The following is a 16,202-nucleotide window of genomic DNA, read 5'->3' as shown; positions in this document are numbered from 1 at the left end:
TTGTTACAACATTTTTAATTTTGCTTTGCTGATTCTACACCCTATCATCTAATCCACCGCACTCCAAAGCAATGGGAAAGCAAAGTGAACCTCTTTCTATGACTAATGTGTTAGTGAGTAAGATGAGGCCAATTGATCTGTGTAGGGAGTGTATAATAGCACAGACATTTTTTTTAGAGCTACTCTATGGTTTAACACTTTTTCCCCATTGCCAGATAGTTCCCACTGTCCCATCTGTGTGCCCGACACTGCTGATGACGCTTGGGCTTGTTTGTACTTAGGCCCTTACTGAAATTGCAGACTAAAGAATATACCATAGCTAATTATGTACAATGGGCTCAACATCTATCTTTGACCATTTTTACTATGACACCCTGTCTTGACATAGTGAGGTTATGGCCTGCACCTTTAGTGCTTTAATGTCATAGTCACCACTGATCTGACCTCTCTATGCATCCAATTCTGCAGTCTAATGTCCAATTATGGCTGGACATTTAACTTTTTCAATTGAACATCAATGAAATGTGGTGTATTCTATTGAGATAAGAATATGATTAGTTTTATAAGAATTCAAGTAAGGAACATTTTCTTACGAACAAATTAAATTGCGAAAATGATGTTCGAAGATATTAGTGGATGAAGCCCATTGATTTTCTAATGAGCAGCTTTTCACATAACTGAAAGCATTAGCTTCCTCTCACTCTAGTGAACCACTTAATTGCAACAACCATATAAAGTGTATGCTTCCTGCACTCCTTTTCACAAGAACCATAGCAAGCAAATGGGGTATAACTAATACAATTGATTTTGGTAAGACAGTATGAAAGAACAAGATAACCACCAAGTACTACTTAGGCCAGCTAACAAAATCTCTGCTCCGTCCATGTGCAGTGGGTTGTGCTTTTCATGATACTTGATTGGCAGTATGTCCTAGTGCTTGTTCTAATCTGCCATCTGTCATCAAAGTTCGCTGTGCCCAAATAGACAATCACTTCCACCTCTGACGTATGTACCACCTGTAAGTGCTTCTTTCAAAGACATGTACAATAACAGCACCGCAGGTTCTGAATTTACATTTACACTTTTTATCTCTCTGCTGATGTCAACCTTTGTTCTGATTGACTGCTTTTTTTCTTTTCTCTCACATGCTCTTGATTAACCTTTCACTTTTTTCACTTTGCACCAAACCCAGACACCCCTGTCCCCCTTCTACTTTTATCTCCCTTTACTTCTCTCACCCTATATACCCAACCTCCCACTGCAGAAATTCCTAACCTTTTTGTCATTTTCACCCCTTTTGTATGCATACATGCAGGAAGGCAAGCTGGTTTTCTCATCATAATTATGTGTTTTGCCATGCACTGCCTCTGTAGCTGGTGATAAAAGCGGAGCCTGATTAAGCTGAAGTAAAGGCTATTGATTCCTATTGACTGGCCTCTCAAAGCCCTTTAATGTTGGGGAAGAATTTCCCCAGTGTTTAATGACAGTGTGCCAAAAAAGCTAGCAATCTGCTGCCAAAAAAATACATGCAGTGGTGTCCTCTTATGCCAAGCCAGGTCAGAAAACCATAAGCTGCGTCAGCTTCATAAATTCTGTGATATCTTACTATTTGTAACTGTAAACAAAATAAATTATTATTATTATATTATTTATAACACAGTTTTTCTATACAAGTCATTTCCTTTTTCCAATGTGTTGCATTTGTAAAATATTAGATTTGAAACGGTCATGTTTGCGAGCCACAATCGGGGCTCATAATGAAAAAATAACCAAAATCAGACTTATTCCATGTACTGTTTTTAACTCATATATACTTTTAAAAAAGCCTATTCATTCTATATACTGTCTTTAACTTAACTTTCAATTTTCAATTAAATCATTTACAATTGGAATACAAGTTGCAGTGACTTGAGTCCCCATCTTTGGTTTCCAGACGTACTGTAGGTACAGTACAATGAATGAACATGCAAATGAGCAATTACCTGTAAATGTAAATGTGTAAATACTATTTAGACTGAAAATAGTTTGCTTTGCTCCCAGCAGTCAGACGGCTCCGAGTAACCATGACCGGATACAAAGACTGAGGCATGAATTCCAGCAGGCAAAGCAGGACGATGACATGGAGGACCATCGGCACCCCTACAGCTTGGATCAGTCTTTGGTGAGAATTTATGTCCATACATGCACAATGAAAAAAAAAAAACATTCTGTGGTTAAGAAACACTGTTTAGCTAAAGGTTTAATTATGTATTAACTATGTATCAAATCGTTACTCATATGTCTGACGATTGATTGATTGATTGATTGATTGATTGATCGAGGGAAAAGTTCAGACTTATTTAATTCCTACTTCTACCTTTTTGATCATAATCCGGATAGTGGCACACTGTAACGTTTAAAAGGTATAACCAGAAAAAAATCAGTTTGCTTGAAATAAAAATGAAAATAAAGTGGTACATGGCCTTAAAAAGACATGCACTAGCTGACTAGTGGAAGGATGGGTAAGCAGAGGCACAGGAATGAATACTGTGTTGTGGAACACTACACTCAGAATTCTGAGAGAAAACATTGATGTGTTGTTCCCTTGTACCAAGTTTTCAGATCTGACTTCACAGAGAATTCCTTGACAAATGTCCAAGAACTAACCTTTAACTTGAAACTTAATTGCATATTCCTCTATCCCATTCCTGTCTGGGAAACAGAGCATACTTGCTGCAGGAACAAGCATGGTGGGCAATGAATGCAAAGCACATTTGATGCCAGCTAACCACACCAAACACATTTCCAAAAAAGCTGGGACAGGGACAACAAAATACTGGGAAAGTTGATGAATGCTCCAAAAACACCCATTTGGAACATTCCATAGGTGAACAAGTTAATTGGAAACAGGTGAGTGTCATGAATTGGGTATAAAAGGAGGATCCTTGAAAGGCTCAGTTGTTCACAAGCAAGGATGGAGTGAGGTTCACCAGAAATAGTCCAACAGTTTGAGAACAATGTTTTTCAATATACGATTTCATGGAATTTAAGGATTGACGCATCTGTGGTCCATAATATCCTGAAAAGATTCAAAAAATCTGGAGAATATCTGCACGTAAGCGGCAAGGCAGAAAACAAACACTGAATGCCTCTGACGGTTGAACGCTCAGGCCACACTGCATTTAAAAACCAAGATCAGTGTGTCAGGGATATGACCACGTAGGCTCAGGAACTCTTCAGAAAAACATTTTAAATCAGCACAATTGGTCACTACATCTACAAGTTAAAAGTCTTCAAAACCACACTGGCTTCTGCGGTCTCGAAATCATCTTGTACTGATGCAAACTGAAAAAGTGTGTTGTGGTCTGATGAGTCCACATTTCAAATAGTTTTTGAAGATCATTGACATTGTGCCCTATGGTCCATAGAGGAAATGGACCATCCCAAATGCTATTGGTCCTAAGTGGAAAAACCAGCATCCGTGAGGTATGGGGGTGTGTCAGTTTCCTTGGCATTGGTAACTTGCACATCTGTGAAGGCCCCATTAATCCTGATATGATCAATATATTTTCACACCTAATATTTTATCAGTAGACATGTTTCTAGAATACATTTTTATTCTCTTCAAATGTTTTTATTTACATGTTTTAATTGCTTTTTGCTACATTTTTACCTGCTTTTTAGGAACTGATGTTATACTGAGAAATTTACAATTTACAGGTCAAAGCAGCAGCACTTGAATGTCGAAGTCATTGGCTTTACTCCAGTCTGTACTGAGTGGTTATCTCGCATGGCAAGGATCTGTTTTTATTTTTCTTCATGTCGTAAAAGGTTTCTGTTAAATTTAAGAGCATGCCCCACCAATCCCCCACCCACACTGAAAGAACAATATGTATTTGCTCGGGATTTGTTTCTGTGTTCGCTCCACATCTAGGTTAAATCTGAAATTAGTCATCTTTCCCAATCACGTTCCCAATCTCTTCCTTGCCATGCTCACTGTCAAAGTGAGATACTATCTGCTTGTACAGCACTAAGCAGTCTCTGCATTTTTCTCTCAACGTCTGAGTTCCTAATTGCTTGTGATTGTTGACACTGTTGAGCATACCTTTGTTATTCCGGTGGTAATAAGATACAGGGCCAGCCTTGAAGTACTGAAGTCTATTTTATTTGTCCTCTTTCATGATATGCTTTTTTAGTCCTCCCCAAAAAGGATTCACAAAGGCAGTACTTGTTAGATACAGGCTTATCTATGTTAAATTCTGGTACTGATTAGGGAATCTTGTGAAAATGTAGGTTAGCTATGGATTTGATCAGGTAGATCATTGGGTCAAATTTTGATCAAACAGCATGAGTTGTTTACCAGATGGTACTCCAATTTTAAACTCATGTAGTGGACGCTTAAACTTCATGTTAGTTCTTTTGAGTCTTAAAATATTCAAAAGGCTTATGCTCAGATGGATGTACCTTTCTGAAAACAAACTTGAACTTGCATTTAAAAAAATACATGTAAAAATGTAAAAAAAAAACAAAAAAAAAACAGGTAACTTGTTATATTCTGTGAATGATGCATTATGTAATGTTCTAGTGGTGCGTCATAAAACCACCAAGTTGCCGCTCACACAAGTTGTTACTTTTATATTTCTGTCTCCTCTCCCCTGCTTAGAAAGAGGGGGTTTCCAGATGTTCACCATAAATTGCTCAGTGCTTTCCAGTGTTGTGTTTGTCTCTCCAGGGGAAGAAATAAAATAATTATATGCTGTTAGCATGACCACAGATAGGCGGTGCTGACTATGCTGATTCTATGGGGCAAATCTTTATACTGTATGTACTTTTTTTTTTTTTATATATCATCATGATATCTGCCACTGCTTGGACAATCATCTCTACTAACACAAAGTTTGGCTTGGTGTTACAAGAGAAGTCGATAGCCGATATCCAACCCAACCTTCCATTCATGTGGTCAAAGGAAACAGGAAACGGCAGACCACACTGCCTCCTATCTCATGGTTTCTCTGCCCGAAGCTACAAAGCATGGGGACCACCAGCGACTGATCTTAATTAATTTGCGGAACTACATTTGTGTCGCACTAATAGATCTTGACCCTCGGTTAGGGTTAGGTTTTTAAGTACTTCAACCACCTACAGCTGCTTTCCTGGTTTCATATTTTTGATAGCTGCAAATGATTGTCATAACAACATCCCCCTTGCTCACCCTCGGTGATCACGCTTGGGTTTAAACAGGTGTAGAACACCCTCTTTTACACCTTTCTTTGTCTGACGTAAAAATCCAGGAAGAGATACCATAGCTACATCATGTTTCATTTTATTGGATAAAAACAAACACCGTGGTCTCCTTGATTTGATTCCAACAAATGCCATGTTGTATATAGGACTGTGTTCAAAGGCCTACCATGGAATAATTTGATTGTACTTCCTGGCCTAATGCCATTAAAGTGACAGATTTTCTCTCTTGGTTATGTCTCATGCATCTCTCCTGACATGGCATCATCCACCTCAGCCCTTCAGTTGTAAACCAAATGGTCACATGTCCAGATTGCCTACCACTTCCTTTCACATAAACATTGTCTTGACTAATTTCTCCCTTTCTAAATCAGTCCGAGTTTAAATTATTTCTTCTTGTACACTTATCGTACATCGGCTTTACCTTTTAAGATGTGCTGTTGCTGTGACATTTTAACCATATGAGTCCAATTGGCTTCAGCTCAATTGAATGCTGAGGAAAGGGCCTGCTGTTGGCGTTGAGTGAAATGTAATTGCACTGTTATTGCAGCTGTCCAAGAGATGAAAAAGCAAGCATTTCACAAGAACGGAAATTCTTTGCTGACAACCTTTCCAGCTTATAACATATTTTTCACCCATCTCTCTTTTCAAACTCCACCAGTACCGTAAAGATTTGGATATACATTGTATGGACTGTTAACAGTATGTACTCATGCAAATTTATCAATTGGAAAAAAAGAACTACATAAAAATGTCTACAATCTGTTTTGATTGACACAAACACTGTGGTGTTAATCAAACAAAAATGTATGAATGTGGTTGCCTTTAGCATTGTATGCATGTTTTTTTTTTCTACTCGATTTAGCTATAGCACGAGGGGCGAAACCTCGGTCTCACCACCTGCTACAGTATTGCTAGTTGAGCCCTCATGTTTTACAATCACTCTCACTTTAGCTATCTTAAAGATGCAAACTAATTACAGTCTGATTATGAAATATCACAGAGATGTAAGGATAATCATGAACATGTTTTGTGAGAATTTTCATGCCCAACTTTCAGTGATGCAAAATCTACATCAGACCCAAATTAGTTTGATACTACAGCTAATTGTCTGCAATTTGGCGACGCGTTATAATTGAGTCAGATTAGTGAGAAAATTAAATAATGCAATTTTTTTCACCATTTGTTTTTCTTACCAACGTCCATTTTGTTTCCTCACATCAAGAACAGCACCACACACATGCATGCGAGAGAGATGTCAGAATGACGGGGCTCAATGTTGCACCCCTGGGCTCAGATCATTAAAATGTCCTGTCTATCAATGTCAGTTGAAACATGTCATGGTAAGATTGATCCTAATGAGAAACCTTAGTGTGTTTTGTGTTTAATCGGTTTATTATATTCGCCTGAACTGCTCTGAACTGAAGAACTGCTCTCTCCATGTCAAGCCTCTCACTTTTGGGCTTACTGATAGGGCTAGTTAATATATTCATGCCTTTGTGAGTCATTCCTAGCATTTATTTACAGGATTTCATATTACAATTCATCATACTAATATGTAATAAATGTATTGTGACGCAGTGCTTTAAGATTTAAACACCTTTTTAGTTTCCACATACTCTGCAGTACTGTCAAATTCTAAAATATTTTAGACTGCAATTTTCTGTTGCCTAGTGCTCTTCTTCATTTGTTTCTTTCGATTGCAGTCTAGTAACGGGATGGAAATGCAAAGTGGGCGCCATTCGGTAACCATGGAGTCTCAAGTCCAAAAACAGCACCAGGAGGACGGAGGCAGTTTTCGCCAAGCCCAGAGACAATACAATTCTCTGCCACGGTCAGTCTCATTTGTCTGTCAGTATGCATGCATCGATGAAAGCATCCTCTGCCTTTCCTGACCTTATATGACCAAGCTCTGTCACAGCACCATATTTATCCCCATTTTTTTTTAAAATTCTACTGATTTTATCTTGCCAGATCATTTAATTCAATAATCTTTAAAAAAAATAATGGTCAAATGAATAACTCAGCCTTGTCCCTTCACAAATCCAAATCCCTCACTTCCTTCGCACCTGTGCATTATTTTCAAAACAAATTTACTTTTGCAATCCCACTTATTGAACTTGAGCCTGACACGAGTCCTCAATTTTCTGTTCTTCTCATCCGTTGCCATCCTACTGTTATGTGTGTTTGTGTTTTGAATCCTGATCTTTAGTGTTAGGAGGTTGGGGGTCAATTCTCTATATAGCGTATGTTATTTCTTCTTCACCATCCTCTGGTGCTCTGTAGTCAAAAATGTAAACACAGCAATTACTTCTGGACAATTGTCACATTGTATTCTTCTGACATGCCATTTAAAGCTGAATTCCATTCTGTGCAATTCCTATTTAGTAACCGATTCTTGCATTCAGAATGTATTGTGGTGACTGATCCATTCATTTTGTGTGAAACTTTTATTTTAATGGCTTCAGCTCTCTTCTTCTGCACAAACACATCATTTTTCCGATGCCATCCTGTTTTCATTTCCATTGCTGTCTCTGAACAGTCACATTTGGGTCGATTAAAACATGTTTCCGTCTGTGGATATGGATTTGCGGTCCACATGGACGCATAATCAATGTGGTCTGTATCGGCCAGACCAATCGTTGCATTCCTTTCATAGGTGTTATCTGCTGGCATCGCATGTGATGTGACAGTTGACTCCCAGGCTCCCCTCCCACGGTCAGTCGCTTCTCTTGGGAAAGTTCATCTGGCCGGTAATAAAAGACTGACTATGGTGGATTTTGATATGCATTCCTTCCATAATCTCCTACCACACTTAGCAGGCGCTTGTGTGAGCTCAGGCTTCGTGTTAGACTATGGCAAATGCCTTATATCCCGAGATTAATAACCATAATCCTCCTCAGTTTCCCCATTTTGAGACATTTGTTCTCCTCAGGAATTCCCTTTTAAAGTGAAAAGTAAATTCCCAAAAGAGCTTCCAGAAAAAGCCATGGTAGCTGCATATCTGATGACAGACAGGCTAAGCTCGCCGTCTGGGATGTGAGGATTGGAAGAGCACTAATGAAGGGTTGTTGTTCGAGCAGGATTAGCAGCGGCAGGCAGTGGTGGGCGAGGAACAAGCATGTTAGTAGGAAACAGAGACCACTGATTAGCTTGAAAGAGACACAACACGCATAACACACACATGAATGTAGTTAAGATAAGATTCTTAACAGCGGGGAGGTTAAAGGAGGCCAGCGGCTCACCCTTCTACTCAAGCAGCTCCTGCATACCTGAGAAACAAGCCTCCGTACCATGAAGAAAACATTTTACATTTGCTTTGGAGACCTTCGGATGTACGTCATTATTCACAACATTTGGTGCGCTTTCTGAATTGAGTAATAAATAATGAAAGTTAGCATATGATTTCATGAATGATAGTGTCAGTAAAATCTGAACAATTTTATCAAACGTTTTTGTTACAGCTTCTCCTATTAGATTGTGCCGGGGTACCTAGTGCTGAGGATTTTCATATAATATTGGAATGATAGAACCGATGCCAGTCTGCTGGCCTGTGTGTGTGAGTTCATGCACACGTGTGCACGTGTGTGCTTATGCCCTTCTTATGAACTCCGATTTTTCCCAGCTGTTTAAAAGAAACACCCTGCAACCACAAGTTTTTCCTGAGAACTAAGTTCCTGCCTTTGTTTATATTCTGTCACTCTAGAGCTAACTCTCTCTGTGGGGTAATATATTTCCCCCACCCCCTCTGTCTGTAAATTTAATCTACTTAGTGACAGATTCTGGCTCAGGAGTAGAAGTGATAAGAGTGCTCTACTTATGCATCAATCATGAGTACATTCCTGTGGGAAAATGTCTTTTTTTTTTCTCTCATCCTCACCCTTCTCAAATTTTATTTTATAAAAAGTAAACTGTCACTCCAGAAATGTGGATAGCTGCCTTGCGCGACAGGCGCACAGAGTTTCCAAACAAGCAGTTCCCTCATGAGTTGTGTTGGCAGCTCTGTAAGCCAAGCCAGGGTGTAAATGCATGTTGGCTCAACGAGACAGCGAAAGCCTGATGTGGAACATGTGGTACGGCTCGCTCCGCAGTCTGGCCTTACATCTGCCTTGCTCAATGTTATCCTCACATGCATACTACTTACACTTATACAAACACACACGTGCAGAGCAGAGCAGAACAAGCTAATAAGCTTGAGTTTCACATGGTCAGTACATAAATGCATTTGCAGCTGTTTGCATGTAGAATTCAAGCAGAGCTGTTTGCTATGTTGGCCTCTGGAGATGAGCATTCATGAGCATTGCTCAAACAATTGCAATTATCAATTTACACATGCGTTTCAAAAACTGAAATATTTGATGACCACAATCATTGTACAAATTGTGTTTGCTATGTAGGTCATATATGTATTGCCCTCAGTGTTCTATTTCTCCTCGTTTAATGAACCTATTGCGAGACACATTTCCCATTTTTGTTATACTTGTAAAACGAAACTGACCACATGTGATCATCAAGTTAAATATTAACCCAACAAAACACTGCCATTATGTCATACTTGCTAATCTCACATGATGTTCAGCGGGGGTATCTAATGTTGTGGCCAGTGAATGCATTAAAGTATGTACCGTATTTTACGGACTATAAGACGTTACTTTTTTCCTAGGTTTTTAACCATGCGGCTTATATAAAGGTGCAGCTATTCGGTGGATTTTTCTTCCACCGCTAGGGGTGGTCTAACCGGAATTACAATACAATACAATTGCCACTAACAGGATGTGACTGCAGGTTGAGGAGTTCAACAGGCAAGGGTGCTATGCAATAGGTTATGAATTACGTGGTATGCGGAGGTAGAGCTGACAAACTCAAGTGGCAGCGGGCAGTGAAATGAAGATAAGTACTTTATTTTCTCTTGGTTCTGTTCCGTTTTAATCAGCAAAGTTGCTGCTGTGTTAAAAGGCACTATTGGGAAAGAATCTCTTCAGGTACATACATATACATTTACAGTTCAAAATTGTTCTGTAAATGCAGTAAGTATCAAATTTTTCAACATAGATGTGTGCAGCTTATATAAAAGTGCGGCTCATATATGTTTGTTTCATTATTATTTTAAAATAGAATGGGTGCGGCATATGTAAAGGTGCGGCTTATAGTGCGGAAAATATGGTATTTGAAGTGGAAATTACAGCTGTTAAAAAGAAAAATAACTCCTCCTTGTAAACAATCTTAACAGGGATCATACTGTTGTCTGCCTGTTGTCAACTCGACATTTACCTTAATCCCTTCACAGACCTTCTAAATATGTCTCCGCTCACCATAATCTACTCCATCATCGCTGGCATGGAGCAGAAGGCTCCATGGCAACTACAGCTTCTGCAACTTGGTGGTGAAAATGAGGACTCAAATGTTATTTTAAATCTATTACATTTTAGGGTTTCACATAGCAAGCCTGTTGCAGTTTGATAAAAACAGTTATACAAAAAAAAAACTTCAATAGTCTGTTTTTTGCTTGTACCTTTTCAAAGCTGCTTGTTTCCCTCTTGAACACTTTGAGCTCAAAAGCCTTTTAAGCTTTCAGCAGGTCAGTGAGGTGTTAATGTGTTTTTTCTTAGCAACCTGACGTAAGGAGCGCTGTCACAGGTCTTCCAAGGCACGTTTCCTCTAATGGATCCTAATAATGGAAAAACAGATCTAACACTTTAGCTCAAAGACTGAACAATTGCCTATCATAGCTCTTGGCCACATTTGTCAAAGGCATGCATGAGCAAGAGAAGATGTTAGTATTTTGGTTTTTCTGGGTCGTCCGGTCATCTCCAAATATCAAATGAATGAAAACAGACTTGTACTTTTAATCATTCATGTTTAGAATGTGGAACTAATAGTTTGTAGTTCAATTTGATTCCAATGTCTTTTCCCTGTCCCTCTCCCTTGTCTGTGTCTTTGAGGTTGGGTTCAGTGGCATAAGACTGATAAGAATGAACATCCACTTTATGCAGTCACCCATGGCAACATTTTAACTCAATGCTTTATTTGGTTGATTTTATTGGGAATAATGATCAGAGTCCGTCAAATGTAGCCCACACATGAAGGCACGAGATAACTGTTCACATTCTTCCCAACACACTTTTCACTCTCTGTGTTTAGGCCACGTAAGAATCTGAGCACCGTGTCCCAAGACACATGGGACAAGGCCTACACACCACCAGACGGCTCTCAGGATGCCAAGGACAACCCACGTCACTCTGGCAGCCACGGATCACATAACGGCTACCTGGCAGCTTCCAGCTTTAACACTCGCGTGCTCTTGGAGACTCAGGAGTTGCTGAGACAGGAGCAACGACGCAGAGAGCAGGAGGCCATCAATGCCTGTCTAACTCCTGAACCAGGTCCTTCTATCACCGGTAGTAGAGACCACACTCAAGCCCCCTTGCCGAATCCACCGAAATCAAAAGGTCCCTACAGACAGGACGTTCCCCCATCCCCAACTCAGCTTGCCAGGCTCAGTCGGCTTCATCAGGGTGCAGAGAAAGGGAGGCAGTTTTATTCCTGAAACCAACAAAGCAAAGAGCATAAAGGAAAGTTAGGACTGATTTTATAGAACTTTCATTTAAAAAAAAAAAAAAAGTGAGCAAGGAGTCCAAATGCTGTGATATTAAGAATTTTATTTGAGTATTGATATTTAATTTTCATTTTATCTGTATGTAAAATAAAGTCTTGTAATATTTTCTTATCTAGAATACGTGCATACAACAAGTGCCTTTTTTTTCCCCACGATTACACTTTTGATACCAGCTTTGTGTTTTTGGACATTCTGATGAGAAGTAAGAACAAAATGCTGGACTTTTACATAGCAACCTGAGAGAGTTTGCCGTTGTGGGGTAATTGGTTATGTAGAGATTATCTACAGTGTTTGTGTGACGTGAGAAATCCATGCTTTTCTCACCACACATCAACCAAAAGCTTGATTTCTTTCATCTTGCTTGGCTTTCTCGTTTTCTTCTTCACATTCTGTCCTGCGCCCGACTGCAAAAAAAACCCAGCTCCAGAACTATATTATTCCGACCCTGTCTGGCCTACCCAGGGATTCCAGCTTTATAAATTGAGTCAGGTCAGGGTTATTACCGGTAATTAATGTACCTCATTAAAAATGAATGCAGCCCTTTTGTATTCATTTTTTGTTGTCATGCTTTGCAAGGAGCAAGAAACGGCAACCTTGCTGGCAAGGTTTGGCCCCGGCCTTGTCCGGAATGATTGGGATGTAAGTGAAGCCTGCTGGCCCTGAGGTGTCAGAGCTGTTCCTTACTGAATATTTTATCAGGGTGGTCACATGGGAAACGCACCAGCTCTGCAGTGGGTGGCCCCAGTCTGGAATAAAGTGGCTATTTTATCAGCTGAATACAACGGGGCTGAATTGGTTCGCCCCTTCATGATTATGTCCATTAATGGAGGTCCATTTGGCTGTGTTTTTGACATTGTCAATAATTGATGGTTTTTTTTTCACTGTGTGCGACTCTATGTATTGCACTTTCATTTGTGCGAATATGATGGCTTAAAAAAATGAAACTAATGAATAACAATTTGGAGCACATGTTGACTACAATATTAGAATATAGAGGGTTTTTTTCTCACCATATTTTTCTAAATATGGGCAAATCTTTTTTCACTCTTTTGTATCCCTTTACCACAGCAATCGATGAAACATTTTGAATGTCACATTTTAAAGTTTTCATTCATAAACTAAAAAAAAATAGTTTTAATTGAATATAAGTATAAGCCTGTGGCAATCAATTGAGTACAAACTGCTTCTACTCAATTCTTTCTAGGTGCGATGCTTATGACGGCGCTGGTGTGGTTGTTCACCGTTCAGCATGTGAATGCGTAATTTGAACATTTTAGTGTCTATGATTTTCGTGTCTGTGATTGCTGCCAGTTGCCGAATATGTCAATGAATAGAGTATGTCTTGGCATCCCTGCCATATGAAGCTTTTGGCTTCAGAATTGGAGAAAAACAGAAGAGTAGGAGGAGAACAAGATGGGAGCTCTGACGATGATTCAGTCAGAGGAGTAATTGCAAATATTCCTCAGAGTTTCTGTTAGAAACTCAAGGCTACCACTCTCTTTGATGCTGTTTCGTCTATTCATCACCTTCCTTTTTCATGTTGGGTGTCTCTCTAGCCAGAGTGTGTGTGTATGAGTTAAACTGGCTATGATCGTGTTGCATAACACATGTACCAGTATCCTTATATGCAAATGTCCCATAATATGTTTATGATTCCCCTCTGTGATATTGTTTTGGGGGATTTTTTTCAATCCAGCGCAGAATATAATGTTACGCTTCAGTTGTATTCGTGACCATCTTTTATTGTGATTTATTATATGCACATGGTACTATGGTGGTGTAATAATGTGTAAGCATGGTATCCTCATTTTTATAAGAGAATATGATTAAGAACTGACCTTCTGTTCTTTTGTGTACATGCAATAAAACATTTTTTTTTCCAAACAAAGCATTTAGGTTTTTATATTTACAAAAGAAAATGAACCACCCATTTTCTCTAACTGCTTATCCTGTTCAAAGTCGTGGAGAGCTGAGGTCGCATTTATCAACCAAGCATACGCACAGAAGTGTTGATAATGAGTGCATACGAACATTCAATCATGAAATTTATGTGATTCGTCAACTCGGACGGAAGATACGTAAATGTAAGCGTACACAAAAGCTTGTAGTATGACTACAAAACTCAAAATGGAACGCAAGCCAATGCCTAAAGAGCCTGTCCCGCATAGCTTTTCCGCTGCCTCCGGCTCGTGGCTGCAGGCAGGACTAGCTTGAGTTTCTGGGTTATTAAAGGAGCGTCACATTATTGTTATGTACTTTTTAATTTTAACAAATTAAACTGTCTACATTAATGATGATAATGTATAATCCTTTTTTTTAATTCTATTTTTATTTCTTAGTCTGCTCTTTCCAATGATCCAACAGAAATAACTGGAGATATATATATATATGTATATATATGTATATATGTATATATATGTATATATATGTATATATATATATATGTATATATGTGTATGTATATATATACATATATATATATATATATATATATATATATATATATATATATATATGAATCTGATTCATATTCTTAATGTCTTTTTTTTTTTTAAGGTTTTGGGGTGCTAATCGCTTGATAATCGTACTTTTATCTGACCACATTGACTGACAGAGCCATCAATTTTCTACTGGCATCACACAGAAACAACCAAAAGAAAATAGTCTCTGCATTTGTCATCTGGTTGACAGATCCTCGCTTACCTTTTCTCATAACTCATCATTTTAACATCAAATGTCTTCAGCAGTTCTATGGCTAGTCATTGGCAGCAAGTCAAAACATTATATAGGTTGGAGGAGCAATAAAAATATGCAATGAAATTAGATCATCCCAGTTCTTCCATCCCTATAATCTCCATTCCTGATTTGAGTTTTATTGTGAGCTGACTCAACTTCTAAAAACAGCTTGTGATCCTTGACATGGTGATGAAGACAAAAACGTTTAAAGAAAAGCTAACGTCTGGCCTTAGATGTCGGCACCGGCTCTTCATCACAGACTCCTTGCCAAAGCTATCTTCATCGAAAGGAATGGAGAAGCGCTTGAAATGATCCAGCTGGCCATTTAGAAAATACATCCACTTGATGATTCCACTCATATGGATACCACCTTTGGGGGGGATAACATTAAGGTGAAGCCTGAGAGGAGACCAAGCAGTGGGAATTTATCCAGCTTGAGAGGTCTGGGCGAGGCTTTAACTCTTAATACCTTGTGGGGAGTTAAAAACCAACGTCTCTGAAGTAGCTCAAACTTTGATTATTCCTCCTGAGCCACAATCCAGTTCCTCCAATATTACCTTTAAGTGCATGTAAATAGAAAGATTTGGTGAGTGATGATGCTGCATTCGGTCCAGAATTTGCAGAGACGGATGCTCTTTAAAATCTGTCCTCGGTGCCAGCAATCACTTCATTTTGTAAAGTCTATTTTGCATTTAGTGTGCTTTAAACCATTTCTATTTCATGTTCTCATAAGTGAGTGAGTAAGGACAATAAGGAATGCACTGGATATTTTACATTACTTGAAAAGCGCAAACTGTTGACCGCATCAATATCAAATTTAGCATATCTTCAAACATGCTGGACCATGGTGTTATGGGACGTAACAATGGTTTTGCATGCATGATTGGCATGATTGTTTGGATTTAGATGCCCTGCAGTAGGCTGAAAACCAGTCCTAGGTGTATCCCAACTCTCACCCAAAGGCAGCTGGGATAGGCTCATCTTAACCGCAACCCGAATGAGGATAAAGTATGAAAGATGGAGGGATGTTTATGAGCTATCTCACAGAAGACGTTGCCATTATTACCTACTCTATGGTTGTTTGTTTTGTGTATATGATGCAGTGGTACTCTATTAAATTTCACGGAAACAATGTTCCAATGAAAGTTTGATGGCAGTGTGTGAGGGGGTTGGGGGGTGCTCAACAGGGGACGGAGGATGGAGGAACAACAGCATTAAAGCATGGTACAATAGAATAGGCCCTAAGTGAGAGTGCTCTGAATGGCGAAGAAGAGAAAAGAGAATAGAATGTGAGGTGAATTACAGCAAGCCTACGGGGGATTAAATTGTGGTATAATGCTTTTGAATCTTGAAGTTTGGACAGATTTATAAGTATGGATATCAAACAATCTAGAGAAAACTCCTCTCAAAAGCTCTGTTGAGATTTAAAGGCCAATAAAATGCAGGCTTCAACCCAGCATGGTGTCCAACACAGCATGGAACATATTGGGTGCTCTTCTATAAACCTTTATTTCTTTATGGTCCATGGAGGCAATAAAACTGTCTTTGGGTCCGACAGTATCCCCATTTCCATGACAATCGTACTAATGAATGGAAAACTGTCAATGAGTGACAGAAGAATGCTCTGACA

The 16,202-nt window shown here is 39.0% G+C and overlaps 1 protein-coding gene across 4 annotated transcripts in view; it reads left to right on the top strand.

The window, feature by feature from the left end:
- LOC147127483 (partitioning defective 3 homolog) overlaps positions 1–16,202 on the top strand; it is a 271,216-nt gene that overhangs the window by 201,056 nt on the left and 53,958 nt on the right. For 2 of the 4 annotated variants that reach the window (XM_086020897.1, XM_086020898.1), the window contains exons 22-24: positions 2,041–2,161; positions 6,927–7,054; positions 11,362–13,718. In XM_086020897.1, coding sequence (XP_085877023.1) covers positions 2,041–2,161; positions 6,927–7,054; positions 11,362–11,767 — 655 coding nt within the window. In that variant the 3' untranslated portion in view covers positions 11,768–13,718. Of the gene's footprint in view, positions 1–2,040; positions 2,162–6,926; positions 7,055–11,361; positions 13,719–16,202 lie in introns of those variants that run through there. The other 2 variants (XR_015084282.1, XR_015084281.1) reach the window with 1 other exon arrangement.

Source organism: Filicampus tigris, chromosome 21 (assembly GCF_054856515.1).
Source record: "Filicampus tigris isolate MCC_2025a chromosome 21, RoL_Ftig_1.0, whole genome shotgun sequence".
Lineage (NCBI taxonomy): Eukaryota > Metazoa > Chordata > Actinopteri > Syngnathiformes > Syngnathidae > Filicampus > Filicampus tigris.
The sequence above is the reverse complement of the archived record's forward strand: the minus strand, read 5'-3'. Positions and strand labels throughout refer to the sequence as shown.